The sequence below is a fragment of the Poromitra crassiceps genome (assembly GCF_964638095.1).
Source record: "Poromitra crassiceps genome assembly, chromosome: 27".
Classification (NCBI taxonomy): Eukaryota; Metazoa; Chordata; class Actinopteri; order Beryciformes; family Melamphaidae; genus Poromitra; species Poromitra crassiceps.
In genome coordinates, this window is record NC_139650.1 from 9,961,725 (window position 1) to 9,982,637 (window position 20,913).

Sequence of the window (20,913 nt, forward strand, 5' to 3'; positions counted from 1 at the left end):
GCAATGCGCCTAACAACGTCTTTGTTGCCGTTAGCTTGACGCGGTGATGTTACCTAAACTAGAGTCTGATCAAAACAAAGCTAGCGTTACATAAAACAAAACGTTTATGCAATATGGCATCTCCGCCACCACCGCCTGACACACCGGTCAAAACGGTGAAAGAGGATTCTGATACTTGGGTCAAATTGTCAAGTTAACGTGAAAGTTGACGAGCTAGAAACGCTGCCATCCGGTCTAGGGCGGGCTCTAGGCCGGAACCAGTAGGGTGACAAAATCAATTGTGGGCGGGAGCCAGGCTCTTTCTCGCCGAGAAGAGCCTGGTGACGCGAGGTTACGTTCATTCATACACAGCCTCTTCCTTGACTTACTGACGTTGACTGACGCACGCACACGCCCACTCGCTAGGCTCGTTTGAGATGACTGCCGCCTCGCCTGGAAAGCAGACGAGAGCAGGCGAGCACAGTCAGGCGAGGCGTCAACAAGTCGAACACCCCCGACGGCACACTCACTGCTGCTTTTCTTCTTCTACAGTTTGGTTTAACAGCGGTTTGTAAACAAATTAAAACATGCATTAGCGCCACCCACACTCACTGCTCAAATAACACAGCCCTTCAGATTCCTTATTTTTATTTTAATGTAGACATTCCAGGTGGTATTTATGTAAAATATGGAGTGACAGCTTGGAATCGATATAAAATTGAAGTTTCTACACTTCACTGTGGGTTTGTGATGCGCCTGTGTTGAACCAATGGGCGCTCAGCTTGATGCGTTTCTCGTCATCCTCTGTCATCCGCAGTCGGGCGCAGTTGGTGGGGAGCAACTGCGGCGCCTCGCTCCAAATCTGTGCCTGCCTCGCTCTCGCGAGAGTCACGTGACTCACGCAGTCGGGCAGGACGGAGCAAGTCGGACAACTTTCTAACCATCATGCAATGGGGCAAGCAAGGCGCTGGTCGAATCTGCGCAGAATTTGCTCATCTCAAACGAGCCTGCTCTCTCTCGCTCCACCACGCACTCGCTACGTAAAATCACTAGCACCTCCCATTCTCTTAAATGGCTACGCACGTTATCATCCTGATTCCATAACAATATGTTTCAATATGAATATTCAAGAATGATGTGTTACAGTATTGTTATTTCACACTTTCACTTTAGGCCTCAAATATGTCTGCTGCCAGCTGTCTCCTCTCTGAAGATCAGTTACTGTGCTCCATCTGTCTGGATGTGTTCACTGATCCAGTCTCCACACCATGTGGACACAGCTTCTGCATGAGCTGTATCACTCAGCACTGGGATGTTAATGCCCAGTGCAAGTGTCCCATGTGCCAGAAGCGTTTCAAAAGAAGACTTGAGCTGCATGTCAATACTTTCATATCTGAGATGGCTGCTCAGTTCAGGAAGTCAGCTCAGATGAAAGCCAACAGCTGCCCAGACCAACCACGTGCCAAACCAGCAGAACTTCCCTGTGACGTCTGCACAGGGACCAAACGGAAGGCCGAGAAGTCCTGCCTGGTGTGTCTGGTCTCCTACTGTGAGACTCACCTGGAGCCTCATCAGAGAATCAAAAGTAGAGCCCGACCGATATGAGATTTTTGAAACCGATACCGATACCGATTTTAGGGAATACAAAATTACCGATACCGATAATATCGGCCGATATTTTTTTATTTTTATTTTTATTTATTTTTAATCAAATGTTTATCCCCCATTAGTGCTAATTTTTTATTTATTTATCCTGGTTGCTGCTCCACCCTCTGCCGATCTGGGGAGAGCCGAAAACTGGCTCCATGCTTCCACATGGGCAGTTAGCCAGCCGCTTCTTTTCACCTGACAGGGGAAGCTTCACCGGTAGGACATAGCACGTGGGAGGATCACGCTATTCCAACGAGTTCCCCTCCCTCCGAACAGGCGCCCTTAACGACCAGAGGAGGCACCACATCAGCAACCCTCAAATATCAAACACTTGACAAAGATATGATTGAGTTGACATGAATTGAAATAATGTAGGCAGGATATTTTACAGCTTATTAATAAACTCAATGCAATGAAACAGTAAACTTAACTGGGAATTTAATAATTATAAATAACTAGAAATACAAAAACACAATAGAACAAATAGTTAAGAAAAAATATCAAATATACACAACATGCTGTCCATGCTGTCTATAACTTATATATATAATAAAAAAAAATCGGCACCAAATATTACCGATACCGATATATCGGTAATCGCCAATATCGGCCGATAATATCGGCGGGCCGATATCGGTCGGGCTCTAATCAAAAGCCTCAAAAGACATAAGCTGGTGGATCCTGTGGAGGACCTGGAAGACAGGATGTGTAAAGAGCATGATGGACCGCTCCAGCTGTTCTGCAAGACGGACCAGATGTGTGTGTGTCTGGTCTGCACTGAGTTAGACCACAAGTCACATCACTTTGTTCCTCTGAAAGAAGAATATGAAGGAAAGAAGGCTGAGCTTGGGAAGACAGAGCCTGAAATTCGGCAGATGATCCAGGAGAGAAGACTGAAGATCCAGGAGATCAACCACTCAGTAGAGCTCAGCAAGGAAGATGCAGACAGAGAGATAGCAGACAGTGTGTGGGTCTTCACTGCTCTGATGCAGTCTGTGCAGAGAGGCCAGGCTGAGCTTATTGAGACGATCCAAGAGAAGCAGAAAACAACAGAGAAACAGGCTGAAGGCTTAATCAAAGAGCTGGAACAGGAACTCTCTGAGCTGATGAAGAGAACCGCTGAGGTGGAGCAGCTCTCACACACTGAAGACCACCTACACCTCCTCCAAAGCTTCCGATCCCTGAACACTCCTCCACACACCAAGGACTGGACAGAGGTCCGTGTCCATCGCCCACCATATGAGGGGACTGTGAGGAGAGCTGTGGCTCAGCTGGAGGAGACTCTCAGGAAAGAGATGGGGAAGCTGTGTGATGTAGAGCTGAAGAGGGTCCAGCAGTATGCAGAGGATGTGACTCTGGATCCTGAAACGGCACATCCCTATCTCATCCTGTCTGATGATGGGAAACAAGTCAAACATGGTGATGTAGAGAAGAATCTCCCAGACAACCCAGAGACATTTTCTGTTTGTTCCTGTGTCTTAGGAAAGCAGAGCGTCTCTTCAGGAAGGGTTTACTATGAGGTTCAGGTTAAAGGGAATACTGAGTGGGATTTAGGAGTGGTCAGAGGGTCGATCAACAGGAAGGGAGATATCACACTGAGCCCAGAGGATGGTGTCTGGACTATATGGTTGTTGAGGAATGGAAATGAGTACAGAGCTGGTGCTAACCCTACTGTCCTCCTCTCTCTGAAGACGAAGCCTCAGAAGGTGGGGGTGTTTGTGGATTATGAGGGGGGTCTGGTCTCCTTTTATGACGTAGATGCTGCTGCTCATATCTACTCCTTTACTGGCTGCACCTTCACTGAGAAACTCTACCCATACCTTGGTCCCGAAGATAGAAACTCCCCTCTGATCATGTCTCCTGTCAATCATACTGATTAGACTTCATTGTCACTTAAGGTAACAACATTACACATACTTTTTTCAGGTCTGTTTGTTATAGCCATTCTAATGTTTAATTTTGTATATAAAACAGCAAGAAACACACTTTACACTAAGATTTGTCTGAAGCACATCTGAAGATGAATTTGTTCTCTCAGTGGAGCTCTCCATTGAGAGAAGAAATAGGCAAACTCGCTGTTGGTGGAAAAAAGCCCAGTACCTACTAATGTAACTTGCCTCTTTACCTTTCTTCTTCTTGGCAAAATTATTTAGTTTTATAATGAAAAACAAAACAAAAGCAATGTTAAAGAAACGTTCAACTCCAAAGTCTGCTATTATGGTAAATTCTGTATTTTTTCTGTATATCCTGCTTTTCTTTTACATGTGTATATGGTATTACTACTTGTTGCAGCAAACACATGGACCATAAAATTTTAATTCAATCTGATTGCTTTTGCAGGAGTGTGAAAATTAGAAAAAGGTTGTTACTGTGATAGCAGTGTAGCAACTAATTACAGTATACAATTAGTAATGAGTTTTTTTTCCTGCCCCTTTCTGAATTCTGAAGAATTATGCAATCTACTGTATGTTTCTTACATTAAAATAATTTACTGAAATAAATAAAAGGCAATATAAATAGATTGTGTGATTACATTACTTATTTTCCTGCATAGGTTACTTAAATTGTTTAATATTTGACTGATATCAAAGATTGAAAATGTCTTTACTTTAGGCATCTAGCTTGTTTGCAACCACATGATTCCGGTTTGGATGCCACTCCACGCTGCAGGTATCGCCAGAAGATTGCAAAACATAAACAGGATAATGATCCATATACAATGAAAACAAGTGATTTTTCCAGCAACTTGTCTGATTTTGCTACTGCTTTCCTATGTAGCCTGCTGCTGGTTGCCCCCTGTTATGACCCAGTGTGGGTCATTGTTAGGTAAGTGTTGGTTATTGCTCATGATAATCCACACTGGGGAGAAATTAGTTAATTGTATTGAGCGTTGACATGTTTTTTTCCTCCCTACCCCCGGTGGAGCTGTCACTCCCATTTCCCTGTGTTCTGCTGCTACAGTTGCGGCTGGTGATTGGTTGGTCTCGCAGTGCCACTTGTTGGTTCATCCAAATGAATAAAAGAGTTTATCCCCCCCATGTTTTCATGATGATGTTTTTTATGATTGAGTATTACAGATTACTGTATCTTGTGTGTCTGTTTGACTAGTTGTCATTTGTGGAGGGCTGTTCATCTTTTATAACCTTTTTGAATCTCACCCCTCACAAACACCCCATATTACAAAAAAGGGAAAAAGACTGAAACTAACAATAAAACTAATAAAAACGAAACTAAAACTAAGCATTTTCAGAAAATAAAATCTAAACTAAACGATCAAACCCACTTTAAAAACGAATGAAAACTAAACTGAAATTGAAAACAAAAACTAATGAAAGAATCCAAAACTATACACGCCCGTGCTCACACACACACACACAAACACCCCTTGGAGAAGCCGCTCCCCCGTGTCCTCACAGCACTACACCAACGATGTTGTTGACAACATTAACGTTTTGCCTCGTCTTGTTTAACCTTACAGGTCTTATCTTGTATCGCCGAAGGAGCGGCATCGAGATAAAGTGCCCAAACAAGTACATTCGAGGAGGAATGCAGCAGCTGACAGGTCTTGTTATATTGTTATTTTACTGTTTCCCCTTTTTGTACTTATGATTCTTAATAAACCTCACTCACAACATTTGGTTTCCAGACAGTGGAATCCTACAAGTTCATGGGGTCCATACTTCATTTGGCTGTTTTATCAAGTTTCATTTTATGTCATGTAGGTCAACACAGGGTCAAAAATACAATGGAAAGTACCAAGGGGCAAAATTATAATGAAAAGTACTAAAATGTAGATGACAAGTCAAGAACACATTTATGAAAAATTTATGAAAAATGTAATTGTACATACTTTATTGTTCATGACAAGAAAACTGAAAATTAGACATGAACACAAATGTAATTACACAGTAATTACATTGACGTTCATGTCTAATTACAAATCATTCATGTAGTTCCATGTAACTATTTGTAATTAGACATGAACACCAATATATATAATCACATGTATATAGCGTGCCTCGCGCTGCAGGAGTGCTCTATCAAAGTCTCCGCCTCTCTGATGGGGTTTGATTACATATATAGCCCAGAACTGGAGATCACTGTCACTGTGGGACTGATGGATAAAGTGTCCCTTTGTCAGACAAAATGGCCTGCATTTATATATGGCCTGCATTTATATAGTGCTTTTATCCAAAGCGCTTTACAGTCAGTAGGTACATACACCCATTCATACACCGATGGCGGTAGGCTACCACGCAGGGTGCTGGCACACCATCAGGAGCAATTTGGGGTTCAGTATCTTGCCCAAGGACACTTCGACATGCAGACTGGAGGAGGCGGGAATCGAACCACCGACCTCTTTCATTCAAAGCGATTAGTGGACGACCTGCTCTACCTCCTGAGCTACAGCACCCCATAACATCACACACAGGGAAAGAGCAGCACTCGGGGAACTACAACAGGACAATTCCATTGTCATCCGTCCAGCAGATAAAGGTGGTGCTGTAGTTGTACTCGACCACTCTGACTACCTAGCTGAGGCCACGTGACAACTTTCAGATGTAGATACATGTAGCAATTTGGCAAACCCCGGGACACCCACCCACAACACCATTAAACCGATCATCGATGACACTCTCCAATCTGCCCATATCACTAATCGTGACCATAGGTTCCTCATGGTGCAAACACCACAGGACCCCACTTTTGTACCTATTGCTCAAAAATACACAAAAAATAAAAGACCATTTCCTGGGCGCCATATTGTTTCTGGGAACGAGTCCCTGCTTGAACGATTATCCCAATATGTAGCTCACTACATCCAACCAACCATTTGTTCAGAAATGACCAGCCTACATCTGTGATTCCTCCGACTTTCTTCTCAAACTTGGATCAACTCAACACTGATGTGTCTGACTTCATCTTAGGCTATGTCTACATTTCAACCAGAGAGACACATTTCTAGAATGACAATGATTTATTAGATGATTAGATACACGAGCCTGTAGGCACATAAGATATAGATATATTTTGGCGATTAGACTCCATCATGACGTCAGCTTGATTATGACGTCATGATCAGCAGGGGTAGATGGATGCAGCCAGGAGTAGGATTGAATATCCCCCCCGTGGAGACCTGGTGGTGGTGAAGGTAGACTTGGTCTTGCTGGAGAAGGCTTCTGAATCTGAAGACCTCGGAGAGGACTGGAGGAGAATGGGGTGGAGGAGGGACGCAGGAGACCCAGCAGACCACACAGAGAGAAACAGGGGGCTTTTAGCTATGACAGGTAGACGATGATAGGCTGAATGGGAAGATGTGTCTTAATACTCTGATTGGCTTAATCTAAGCATTACCGCCCACAAACAGTGATGCTAGGTAGAAGCGGGAAAGGTGTGATTGATGACTGAGTTTTATGAATGAGTGGGCGTGACAATTAAAGGTTTTCTCCTAACCGGGAAAGAAGTGAATGACGTGTATAATGCATGCCAATGGTCCACCCATTCAAAATAACCAAAAACACATATCTAATAGCGCCAAAATACATGTTGTGCTTCGGGCACTCACCATGAGATTAAATATTAAGACGAAATAGACGAAAGAACCAGAAGTATCCAGGTTTTCCAGACTCATTCCCTACAGTACTCTATAGTCAAAGACAAAGTTCTTGGTGGCAGTGGCGAAAGTAAGTTCTTTAGTAGGCCTATTTTGCCTTTGCCAGCTTCAAGCCAATTATGTTTGTGATCAGAATTGTTGCCACCCCAACTCACTGCCACTCCCCCTGTTCAGTCTACACACCTTTTCTGCATCCTTCAAAACTGTAGGCTACCTTTCAATAGCCGCAGACTGACTGAAAACTGTCAGCTACTCTTCATTAAAATGAGGCCAGATTCCGATCCCATCTCATAGGCTTATAAGGAATGGCAGGTAAGATCTGTATAATTAATGATTTGAGTGTAGAATAATATTGTTATACCTAGTATCTTTTCTGTTACCGTATTGCACTTATGGGAGATAAAAACAATGACAAAGGAATTACTAGTTGCAATTCTAGGCCTAAAAACATATTTTACAGTGCAAAATGCCTTTGATTGCCTGCACTTTCCCAAAACCTACTGGCTGGAAGGGTCAGGAACGCAGTTCTGGCACCTTCAAGTGTGTGTGTGTGTGTGTGTGTGTGTGTGTGTGTGTGTGTGAGGGAGAGAGCGAGAGAAGAGAGTGCTGGCTTTTTGTATACAATTAACACCTTTTCAAGCTAAAACCAGTCAGTGTTGTAGCAGGGCTTGGAGGAAAAAACACACTTGACTCTTAAAAAGGACCAGTGCAATAAATGACTAGAAACCATGTAATATCAGTGCAGTTAATTGGAAGGAAATGCAACTAAAACACTGTGGAAAAAGTGTTCTCCCACCTGCCAAATCCCACTTTAACCCAGGATATGTTGGTTGTTTCCCACTCCTAATCTGTCAAAATAGGGACCACTGACTCATTTAGCATGCAGCTACTGTGTGGCTTTTGTGTTGATTTTGGGACATTGCAGACAATCAAAATAATTGTTTGTTTTTTTAAGGCCTAGAATGTGTTTGCAATTTATAAGTCGCTTTTTTTCTTTTGGGCATTTTGCCTTTATTATAAGACAGTAGGCAGACAGGAAAGGTGGTGAGAGAGAGAGGGGATGACAAAGGACCATGGGTCGGATTCAAACCCAGGTCGGCTGCGTGAAGGACTAAGCCTTTGTGGTACGTGTACCAGGTGAGCCACCAGGATGCCCCCTATAAGTCCCTTTTAATTGTTTTCTCTCCCATAAGTGCAAGAATAAAAAATGGAAAAAAGATGGGCATAGCGATATTGTTAGAAGTGACTTAAATGTATTCCAAAATTATATTGAGAAGTGTTTTTCTAACATGCTGTTGCCTTTGACTGTAAATTCTGAGCTGTAAATCCTGTCTTTCTGAGTTGAGTATCAGGTATACATGCCTGTACTTGTTGCAAAAATGTGTCATGAAATTGGGGTAGAGGGCATGGTGCTTTGATTATAGGACACCATGATACTGCTGCATGCTTGTTATGGTTGAAACAAGGACAACATTTTATGAAATAGTTTGTTCTGTAGCCTACCCGAGATCACACACACACACACACACACACACACACACACACACACACACACACACACACACACACACACACACACACACACACACACACACACACACAAAATAAAAAATAAATAAATAAAAGTGTACAAATTGACCCCCCAATGTTTTGTTACTTAGGTTGTTAGGCCTGCTGATATATGATATTCTGATATGTTGAATTTAGTGTGTTAAATTTGATCTGTGTTGTTTGTTTGTCCTTTGGTGATTTATGTCATGTTTTTGTTCCCCCCAAAAAATCCTGCTCTGATTCTGTCTGACTGAAGCAGATGGAAATGTGTGACCTGCCGAGCTGCTCATGTTCCACTTCTTGGATCTGAGCTGACTGCTGACGGGTTTCAGCTTGTACCTACAAGACAGAGGGTGAGATCAGGAATTAATGGAATTGTGAGCTACAGTACAGCAGTAGCTCACAACCCTTGAATGAACCCTTGAATGTTGGGCTGCAGAAGCCATGGTTTATAGCACCTTTCATCACATAATTAAATTTTGAAGTTTGAGTTTGATAACATTTTTGATTTTTGTATGACAACTGCTGTCTTCTCTGCTGTCTCTGATGGTGACAGCGGTGCTTCTGGATGTCAGATATTAATGGGATATTATTTCCAATGTGCCTTTTTCACAGCAGCAATTTTGTGTCTAAAATGCAGGGTAAACACAGGTGCAACCAAAACATTAATGAGGGCCCCAGTACAGGAACACCTAAATGGATTGGAAGTTGGAAACCCTCATTAATGTTTTAGTTGCACCTGTGGTTACCCTGCCTTTTAGACACAAAATGCCTGCTGTGAAAAAGGTAAATTAATAGTCATGCAAACAGTTTAGGAATATTGTATTGTGTGTTGTGTATTTCGTATACTGAGTAGGAATGAGTATGTTATCACTTTAAATGTGTTATTGGTAGATATCTATAATGAGCGCTGTTCATAAATGTTTTTGGAGATGTCCAATTATGCATGGTTCTGCCATGAAAATATTTGTTGTCATTCCATAGGCATCAAATAACATTGAGTTAGCCCCTCCCCGTCTCTCGCTTGCTTTCCTTGGCCTGCACGCACAGGGGGGGGGCGCTCCTCTCCGGCTCCTGACTGCACAGCCAGATCAGCTGTGGCTGCCGATCAGCTGTTGTTGCGTTCTTCCACCACATGAATGGTGGTTGCCAAAAGGCAATGTTGACCAGACAGCTAAATGTGCAGACATACAACGTCAGATGAGTTCAGTCCACAGTTAAAGAGTCAATTATCCAGCATCAAGCCATTATTCTCAGTTCTGAGTCCAGCATGTGGCTTGGTGTTTCAGTCTTGCGACAATATTCCCACACACGTGCTCCATCTTACATTCACAAAAAGCATTCCCCACAGCCTGCTTCCGTCAGGGGAAATTACGTCAAAGCAGTCCGCCCCCTAGCAATCGCAAATATCCCGAAAGCCACACAACAAATCTCTTAGCAAAGTAATAGCACACCTCTCCTCGATGAGCTGCAGGTTTTGAGGTCCCACATGTCTGAAAACTGTGGGAGAAATAGCATGCACAACTTCAGTTGTGTCAGACGGTAACACACTCAGTGTCACACACTCACACACATGACTGAACACGATCTCCTCCTGGCTTTGTCTGGCGGAGATAATATTTTTGATTGATTTATTTCTTTATTTACGTGTCACACAGTACACCAATGGTGCCCAGCCCGTATTGGCTTATGAGACACGACAAAAACAGATACAAAACTGGTTTACAGAACTTCAGCTTCCATATTTCAGAATGCAAGATAGAAAACAAAAGGACACGGTGTCATATAGAAAAATAGAACATATTCATTACAAACCTATACAAACAGCATATTTTTTCTTCTTTCCCAGGCATTACTAATACATTGAGCTATATCAAAGACTCTCTTATTAAAGAAAAATTCAAGTCTAGGCACATCCTGTAACCAAAAAGCTTCAGGGTGAACAACAAACACTTTTTCATACATTGAGTGTCTCAGGTCATCATACAGATGGCAGATAATACATTCAGATTCCAATACAAAATCTAAAGGACATATTTTGGGAAATCTAAGGCCATGTTCAGACTAGGAGGCCAAATCTGATTTGTGAACTTTAATGACCTATTAATGATTCTATCCAGATTGGTTTTATGAGTCTGGACGCTCCAAGTCTGATCTGTGTCACTTGTCCCAAACCACATATGGAGGTCTGGACACACAGATCCGACTTGAACACTTGAACACAGATTTGTGGCAGTGTGAACACTGCAAAATAAATAATGATGATTAATGACTTTAGCAGCAAATCAGATTTGCCTGTAATGTGAACATGGCCTAAGAGTCAGTACAACACAGCTCAATAATTTTCATTCATATTTCAGGCTTGACCCCACAGACAGACAGACAGACAGACAGACAGACAGACAGACATTCATTAACATTCCATTCTGTGCTGTCTGTCTCCACACAGCCGGTCATGGAGTTCATCAAGCCCATTGTGTCGGTAACGAAGTCCATCCTAAGGCTGATTAAGCAGGTGGAGAAGAATAAGAGTCGCTATCAGCATGTCGGCGAGCGTGTCGAAGAGCTGCAGCATCTGGTGGAGAAGGTGCAGCAGCGTGGTCCGGGCCGGATCTCCGCCGACGTGAACAGAGTGCTGAAGAAGCTCCTCGACACCCTAACGTCGGCTGAGCAGCTCATCACGAACTACATCTCAGCCAACTGGTTACAGCGCACACTGCAGTCTGACAGCCACGCACATGACTTCAGCAGCGTGAACGAAGGTCTCACCGAGGCCTTCCAGGTGCTGTCCAGCTTCCTGCAGGTGGAGCAGGGCGACCTGCTGTTCGAAATGGCGTACAGACAGGAGGAGCACAGGGTGGACCTCCGAGGTGACAGTACAGTAATGGCTAAAAAAAAACAGTAAAACAGTAATGGCTGCTCCCATGGCTCTGCGGCTCGTGAAGGAACGAGCAGTAATGTCACGGTTCATTGAGTTTACACAGACGTAAGTGCAGTTATTGACCAATAACAATTAAACAAGAACAAAGAGTATGCACCAACGGCCGTTCTTCCACGTGGAGATATGTCATGTAAAAAGCCCTCCTCTATAAAATCTTTAAAATTATGCTTTCAGATGACATGACCCTTAGATTTAATATCTTTGGCCTTTCTAACACAAACTATGGGGCAATGGTCAGTCACTAATGTCTTGAGCAAAAACAGGTCCAATTCTAAACATACCTGTTTTTAGACTGGTGGAGATCTCAGAGAGCCAGTCTAAATTCAGGTCACCCAACACTATCAGTTCAGATTAATCATATTTAGACAATACCCTCCCAAAATCCTCTAGGGCCAATTTCGGTGGTAAACACCTGTGACTACAATGTGAGAATCACCCCCCACACAAATATCCAAAATAATACACTCATTTTGGAACCGAGCAGGCTGTGAGAACATGTGTAACTAAGTGATCTCTAACAAATATCACAACTCCGCCTCCTTTAGCTTTTTGGTCTATTCTAAAGAGATAATAACCATGAATCTGAGTTGAGGACTCTGCCAGATAGCCATGTTTCTGAAATGATGGCATCATTAACTAGCACATTAATAAAATCCATCATGGTTAAATACAAGAATTTCAAGCCTTCAGCAGCCTGAAACTCTTGTGCGCTTCTCCATAACGCACGTCCAATAAAACTCATTCAAAACTTTGCACTAGTTTACTGACTCCACTGTTGTTTCCCATAATGTTAGCCACAAGAAATATGGAGAAAATCACTTTTGGGGGGACAATCGCTTCATGGCAATCACTATTTAGCAGCTAACGTTAACCACGTGTTTGCAGTTTTCACTTTTTGGCAGAACATCAGACATCAGTGGATTTACATTGCCTACTACAACAGTGATTATAAAGCAGTATGAATTATCTGAGCCTTCACTTGTTTCACAGCACTATTGTGTGCTTGAACGAAGCACTAACCAACCAACCAACCAACCACCAGAGTTACTGAGGTAGGCTAACAGCTGCCAAGCTAACGTCAGATCACCTTATCATGGTCCGTCCAATCTCTCCTCAAAGAAAGTGCCCCAAACTTTGGTTCCGCTTGAACTTCCACACACAGACAGACACAGACCCAAACCAGACCCCCCCTTTTTCCCCCAGTCCCCCCGAAAATGAAAACGGGGGTGGCTGCCCTGTTTGCTCCAAGTGAAATGTTTTATGGGCACTCACGATTCAGTAGGTCACTGGTTGGCCTGGTTCCAGCCTTAAAACTTGTTATATATGGCTTTTTTCGAAATGTCTATGGAGAAAATGGATGGGGAACTCACTTCCGGTGTGTGTGTGTGTGTGTGTGTGTGTCGGTGTGTGTGTGTGTGTGTGCGCGTGTGTGTGTGTGTGTGTGCTTCCGTTCCGCTTTCAGTTCTGAAGAGAATTGAGGAGAAAGTCGACAAGACACAGGAAGATGTCAAGAAGATGGTGGAGACCAGTGAGTGAAACCGCTTTAGTAGTAGTGATTATAGTGGTAGCGTTAGTAGTAACTTTAACTTAGCTATCAGTAGTAGTAGTAGCAGTAGTGATAGTAGTAGTAGTAGCAACGTAGCCACCTTTAAAAATGTATCTCTCTCCCCCCCCTCTCTCTCTCTCTCAGTCCCTCCATCTCTCTCTCCCCCTCCTTCCCATTCTCTGTTTCCCCGTCTCTCTGATGTCAGTGATGTTGAGAAGACTTCAGAGAACAGAGGAGCTCAACCACAGCCTGCTCCTCGCCGTCACCTTTCCACTGACAGCAGTCAGACTGAAGGTAAAGCTATTAGCCTACAGTATTTCACATCCAACCCAAATCAGCCATTTTGTGTCTAAAAGGCAGGAAGTAAAACAGGTGCAAAGAAGATCCAGTTTGCTGTTCCACCACTGCAGGGACAGCTGGTCCAGTCCCGGGGTAGTCTCGCTGGCCCCTTCCGTGTCTGGCGGCACGGAAACAGGCCGCTGGCATAAGCCCTCCCGTGCTGTAGAGCTGCTCTCCCATTGGAAGCGTCGATTTCAGACGCTGCCGGATTTCCGCTCCCCGCTTAAGAAGCTCTGTCATTGGCTTCGACCATGTCAATCAGAGTGGCTTCCGCTCGCTCCTCTCTGTGTTGCTGTAAATAGTCCCCTGCTACCACAGTGAAAACAACAACGCTAACTAGCTGGCAAGCTTACGGCAGAAACCTAGACGCTAGCTCGTTGCTACACGCTGAAAATGGCAAGTTGGATTGTTGGAAACTATTTTCCAAGGGCACTGCCGCTAAGCGCCGCCCATCGCAATTCCATAATGTTGACCAGCGCCGCCAGACTCCTCTCACAGAAGGGAGGGGAGGCTGGCCAGCGAGACTAGTCCCGGGGTTCTAATCAATGTCTTGCTTGCACATGCTTCCTGCCTTTTAGACACAAACTGGTTGATTTGGGTGGGATGTGAAATAGCCGTATAGAGCTCAACAGTGACCGCCCACTTTTTCGCGCTCTGGTTCCACACATGGCCCAGATAAATGACACATACTGTACACCTCACCTAGCCATTTTAATTGTCTACTTCCATATACGGTACTTCTAGTAACATATTAAAATTTATAAAACGGCTCTCTCAAATCAAGCAATATGATTGGATCACAGCCGTCGTATATTGAGCATACATATCGTGCGTTCATGTGCTCCTCGGATACATCGTATTCACTGTATTTACAAGTTATGAGCACATGAACGGCCCTTCAATGTCGTATTTAGGAGCGGGAATTTCGGAAATCTCGATGATACACGAGTTTCTGAGTAGTGACGTTGCGTGAGGATTCGGAACTATAACAATGGCTGAAAGTATGGAGTCTGTCACCAATTGTCTCTCGCGCGCGCGCACGCACACACACACACACACACACACACACACACACACACACACACACACACTTTATATTTAGTTTGATGTAATATTGCAATATTTTTTGTCTGTTGGTTTGTTTATTTTTTGTCAATTTGTAATTTGTCTTTTTTGGGGTCATTTTTTATGTATTGTTTTGGTCATTTCTGTATGTCATAGTGATCTAAATTGATTTGTTTTTACATTATTGCTGTGTGATTTCCGACATAATGGGAGAAGCAGGAAGTGACCGAGGAATAGCAGGAGGTGGTGGAAGAGAAGCAGGAAGAGAAACAGTGACTGCTCGCCAGAGGCCGGCCATTCCCAAAAAACCTCTCCGTCATCCAGGTGAGACTGGGACACACACAGGTCAACTGACAGTACTGAAAAATAACGGGTGCACAGGCCAAAGATAATGGTTGGTTATAATGTAACCCAGGTTTCACTGACATCTACCTCTTTGTGTCTTTTTGACATAAGTTATGTTGTTGTTGTGTTGTTGTTGTTGTTGTTGTTGTTGTCATCATCGTCATTGCTCTCATTGATATTGATGCTGTAATGCCAGAATAAATAAAGTACTATATCTGTCTGTCTGTCTGTCTGTCTGTCTGTCTATCTATCTACCTATCTACCTACAGTATCTATCTATCTGTCTGTCTGTCTGTCTGTCTGTCTGTCTGTCTGTCTGTCTGTCTGTCTGTCTGTCTATCTATCATAGGTCAGTTTTACATTTAACCAAATGGTCACTTTTAGGCATTCTGAAGTCCAGATAAATGTAGCATGCATTCTATACTCATGTGGAATAGAATCCATTTAATACATTTCCTGTTTTATCAGAATCCTCCAACTTTTTGCTGGCCTATCTCTGTTATGGTATCTTTTCCCTTGAGAGCCGCAGGGATGACGTATTTTTGTAGTCAGAACGCACGCGGAAGTCCCGGACTTCCTGGTTCTTCACTGTTTCTGTCTATGGGATTTTTGAATGGGTTTTTGCCGCGATGCTTCAAATAAGGTCTCTGGTTAACGCAAGCTTAATCAAACGCGAACCAGTGTTCAGCCGGATAATCTTCACACATGAGGACCACTTTCATGAGTTTTGAAGCGTAAATGCGAGCCCTAGGAGTAAAAAGCTTGTGCTAAGCTAATCCAGAACTACACACAGTGTCGCATAGGCTTCCACGTCACGTCAGCACTCACCTGGACTGTTGTTGATGTGTGCGCTGCTGTGCACTGATTACCCCGGCCCGGGCTGAACGGGCTGAACCAGGTGAGGGAAAGAGAATTTCCGTGTTCGTCCTTTGAAGTGATGACGTTATTGACGTATAATATCCCCGTCGACTCAACAGTGTAGTCTCATTTAGCCGTTTGCTAGCTAGCCGCCCTTTTAACGGCACGTAAAAGCTTCAAAACTCATAAAAGTGGTCCTCATGTGTGAAGATGATATTACTAAACACTGGTTCGCATTTGATTAAGCTTGCGTTGCTCAGAGACCTTATTAGAAGCATCGCACCAAAAACCAATTCAAAAATCCCATAGGCGAAAACAGTGAAGAACCAGGAGTGTTAGCATCGATGATTTCCGGACTCGTTCCTGCGGCTCTCTATAGAGACAGTCCGCATGTCTGGGAATGCCCACAAAATGTTAAACGGCTGGCGCGCGAGTGGGGTAAAACCGCCCATATATCTCATGGGCTGACTCACCAAAAGACGGTGCTGCGGCTCTAAACTACAGGTTTGGGGGTTCTAGAGCAGAACACAAGTCTGCTCAGATGTGTGTTTACTGCGGTGGTTAAATCCCCGATCGTGTCTGCCTGGGCTGGGCTATCAGCTAAATTCTAACTTTGCTGAATGGATAGAACGGGGGTTTTTACCCCACCCTGACCACGCCCCCAGCCAGGCTGAGCCAGCTAAACCAGCGTCTATGACGAGACGTGGCCTCAACCTATGAAGTGATGCTGCCTGTTTTCTCTCTGCGGCCGAGGGAGCAGGCTCCTCTGCAATAAATCACAGGTGTCCCAGCTCACTCCCTACTATTTCAAGCAACGAGTGCCTTCTCCCGGTATTCACATTAGGAGATGAACTCATTCCTCCATACATTTCATTTAGTGGCTCAACATTTCAGGAAAATCACACAGTATTTCTCTCAGGGGAAGAGGTTATATTCCATTGCAGACCTTTCCCTGTCTGAAGGCCTTTTCCCTTCAAGTTATCTCATGAAGAGATGACAGGAATAGTTAAACAACCTTTTTAATAGGAGACAATACTCACAACCAGACGAAATTCAGGTTCCAATCCAAAAATATGATCAAAAGTGAGGTCGTTTAAATAAAGGTTGTAGCAGTGGAAGAAAGTGCATGTTACAGGATTATAAAAAGGTAAAATAAAAGATAAATGCAATAGGAAGAACGCACAGTAATTTAGACTGAGCAAAAAGCCCAGAAAGCCTACAAAACTAGCCTAGTTCCCAGCAACATGCACAGCCAAGTGTGAAGTCAATAGGACAAATTGTTCTCAAGATATACGATTGAATTAGAAGAGAGATATTTAGTTTGATGTAATATTGCAATATTTTTTGTCTGTTGGTTTGTTTATTTTTTTGTCGGTTTGTAATTTGTCTTTTTGGTCATTTTTTATATATTGTTTGGGTCATTTTTGTATGTCATATTGATCTCAATATACTGTATATATAAAAAAATCAATATATGTTTTCTGTATTATTGCTGTGTGATTTCCGACATAATGGGAGAAGCAGGAAGTGACCGAGGAAAAGCAGGAGGTGGTAGAGGAGAAGCAGGAAGAGAAACAGTGACTGTTTGCTACCGGCCGGCACCGCCGATTCCCAAGAAACGTCTCCTTCATCCAGGTGAGACTGGGACACACACAGGTCAACTGACAGTACTGACATATAACTTGGGTGCATAGGCCAAAGATAATGGTTGGTTACAATGTAACCCAGGTTTCACTGAGTGGAGAGATTACCTCTCATACAAATTTAATTTATAATGATACCCTTGATTAGCGGGGGGACACCCCAGGATTCCGAAATGTCGGCATTCCGAAATACCGGCATTCCGACAAAATTGTCGGAATGGAGATCTGTCTCGCCATTGCGAAAGAACCCTAACCCTAACCCTAAACCTATTACTGTTCGTTATTTATGAGAGGGGGGGTATGGTGCAGAAGGGTATCAAATATTTTTTTTAGTACTGGGGAGGGACTTGTGTTTTTTATTTTGGCTTTAGGGAGGGTTATACAACTTTCATTTTTTGTATTTTGTATATATTTTTAAATGTGTTTTTTTGTTCCAAAATTCGTGTTTACTCCCCTATTTATATCTATGGTTTATCTGTATGGTGACTGGACTCCGCTCCAGACCGCTCGCCGCTCTATACAGATTTCACCCGCTCGCACTCACCGCTCCGCTCAAAAGAATAAAAGAGATAAAAAGGCCAGGGTGTTTTAATTTGCGTTTAAACGCCTGGGCAATGGGCATTGCTCACTACAAATAATATGAGCTCAGCAGAGTCGGCTGCATGCTCGTTTCTCTTCCAAGATTCAAGATTCAAGATTTTTATTGTCACTCCATGGTACAAGTACCACGTGTGAAATTCTTGTGCAGTGGACTCCGTTTACGACATAGTACAAATAGGCAACAAGCAATAAGTAATAGGCAATAAGAAATAGGCATCAATAAGCAATAAGACAGCAATAAGGCAATAAGAAATAGGCATCAATAAGCAATAAGACAAGTCGGTGGCTTATACGACAGTGGCATATTCATTGCACATAGGTGCACATGTCATGTGCATACGTTAGACGTGTTCAGACATTCCAAATTCGACGTTTTATACATACATGTGCAAATAGCATGTACCTTATTAAACATACACTTAAATTTACAATTAAACGTTAGGCACCTTATTAAACATACACTTAAATTTACAATTAAACGTTAGGCATCCGTAATAGTAGCAGCTGCAGTACGGTACGGTACGACTACTGCACTATTTTGTGCATATTAAGGAGTCTCGTGGCCTGCGGGAAGAAACTGTTCCTCAAGCGATTTGTGCGTGTTTTTGGAACCCTGTATCTCCTCCCTGAGGGTAGCAGGGAGAACAGGCTGTTGTGGGGATGGTTTGTGTCTTTGATGATCTTCAGGGACCTCCTGAGGCACCGCTGGTTGTACAGTTCGTGCAGTTCTGGCAGTTCACCTCCTGTTATGTGCTGGGCCGCGCGCCTCACCCTCCGTAGTTGTGTTTTGATTTTTATTGTTTTATTTTGTCCAATATTGAAATGTTCTAAAATTGCATGTTGTGCTAACATAAACATTATTTATATCTACCACTTAGCCTATTTAGGCTGATTTGGTTGCTATTTCTTGTCAATGTATTACCCTCAATGCATGCTGGGAGATATCACATGTGGCTCAATTAGCCACGCACCAATGCATTCTGTTTCGAACATGTTGTGGACTGAGCGGTACTAAGCGGGTGATCGGCTTTATAACTAGGAGATGAGGCCGTTATTGGGCTGGGTACTAAACGTTATATGCCCCCCGCCCCCGCCCGCCCCCTCTCTCCCCCGATGTCATAGGGCGCTATCAAACGTAGCCAAATCATCGGAAAAGGTCATATTTTCTTCAGTAGGCTACTACCTTTGGTGTGAATATGATAAAGTGTGGTTATTTATGGTGGAGGGAGGGTCATGCATTTATCTCCAGTCACTCAGGGAGGGACATGGAAAAATATTTATAGATCTGGGGAGGGTGAAGGAAAAAAACGAAAACAAAGTCGCCCCTGCCATACCCCCCCTCTCATAAATAACGGACTGTCCCTAACCTCTCCCACCCCCCATGCCTAAACCTAACCTCCTGCAGACCCTAACCCTAAACCTAACCTCTCCCACCCCACACGCCTAAACCTAACCTCCCCCAGAACCTAACCCTAAACCTAACCTCTCCCACCCCTGTAGGCTAAATAACTCAAGATGCTATGTCGGAATGGCGGACCTAATATCTTTCGCAATGGCGAAACCTTTTTTGGAGATAAAAAGGGCCGCCTCTCCGAAAGCACAGAAGTCAATGATCGGAATGCCGACACTTCGGAATGGCGAGAGGACCCCGATTAGCGGCAAGCATGACCGTTAGCTGTGGTTCATTGTACAACTCCCCTCTCTTCCCTCTGCCCCCAGTCTGGACTTGAACCCATATCCTCACTCAGCACCAGTCACTTTATGCAAAATTACTATGTCACTTTGTTCATTTTATTGCACTTTTCTGCCATCACTATTTGCACTACCTGACTTTTATTACAGTGATTACAGTGACCTTATTATGACCCCTACGGTAGTATTTTAGTATTTTATTGTATGTTTTTTTATCTATTTTATCTTCGTATTTTATGTCATGTGTTGTCTCCTATCTGTATTTTGAGTGCACCGTGGATCGTGAGATACGGAATTTCGATGCTCTGTATGTCTTGTACATATGGTAGTGATTGACAATAAAATTGACTTTGACTTTTGACTTTGACTTGGTATAATGAGCATATACCACTGTCGTGAGCTATTGCTTAAATTGCTCACATGGCTCGCCAGTGTGCAAAGGCCCAGGTGACGCTCTGGCTTCTCTCCGCCAGCCCGAGCCAGTTGATATGATAGGGTCCCATGCTGATGGACACGCTATCAATGTTCATGGGGACACAGACAGGACACAGTAACATCCGTATACAAAAAGAAAAGCAAAACGACCGGAGCGCGGAAAATGCGCTCCATCCTCTTCTCGACATCGTCACGTGACCAGAACGTGAACCCCCAATCTTTTGCTTCTGGGAGACTCTTATGCTGCATTCAAGTGGGCTCGTGTTTACAGTGAATACGACATAAATCCACTTGGATGGCCCCCTCATGTGGTATTCACGACTTGGTATGTGGAATCTTTCTGAAAGCTTCGAAGCTCACGACTTGTGACATGTCTCTGACATTTTCACAATTTCCACAATGCCCTGATTGACCACAACGCCCTGACTGACCACAACACCCTTACTGGCTACAACGCACTTAGTGGCTACAACGCCCTTACTGGACATCATTTTATTTCATTGTCCCACTCCCATGGCGTTTTGGTAGCTCTATAGAATTGGACTACCCTGCAAAAATTATGAAAAATGTCAATGGCTTATAGAGAGCCCCAGGAACGAGTCCGGAAATCATCGATGCTAACAGCCCTGGTTCTTCACAGTTTTCGCCGATGGGA

General features: G+C 43.5%; 1 protein-coding gene across 1 annotated transcript in view; it reads left to right on the forward strand.

Moving 5' to 3' along the window:
* Positions 1-2,333: 2,333 nt before the first annotated feature.
* LOC310799430 (interferon-induced very large GTPase 1-like) overlaps positions 2,334-20,913 on the forward strand; it is a gene marked incomplete at its 5' end in the record, with an annotated part of 40,671 nt that continues 22,091 nt past the window's right edge. Inside the window, 6 exons of the mRNA XM_083662012.1 lie at positions 2,334-2,549; positions 11,244-11,664; positions 13,198-13,267; positions 13,487-13,575; positions 14,902-15,009; positions 17,410-17,523. Of these exons, the coding sequence (XP_083518138.1) occupies positions 2,334-2,549; positions 11,244-11,664; positions 13,198-13,267; positions 13,487-13,575; positions 14,902-15,009; positions 17,410-17,523 (1,018 nt within the window). The remainder of the gene's footprint in view (positions 2,550-11,243; positions 11,665-13,197; positions 13,268-13,486; positions 13,576-14,901; positions 15,010-17,409; positions 17,524-20,913) is intronic.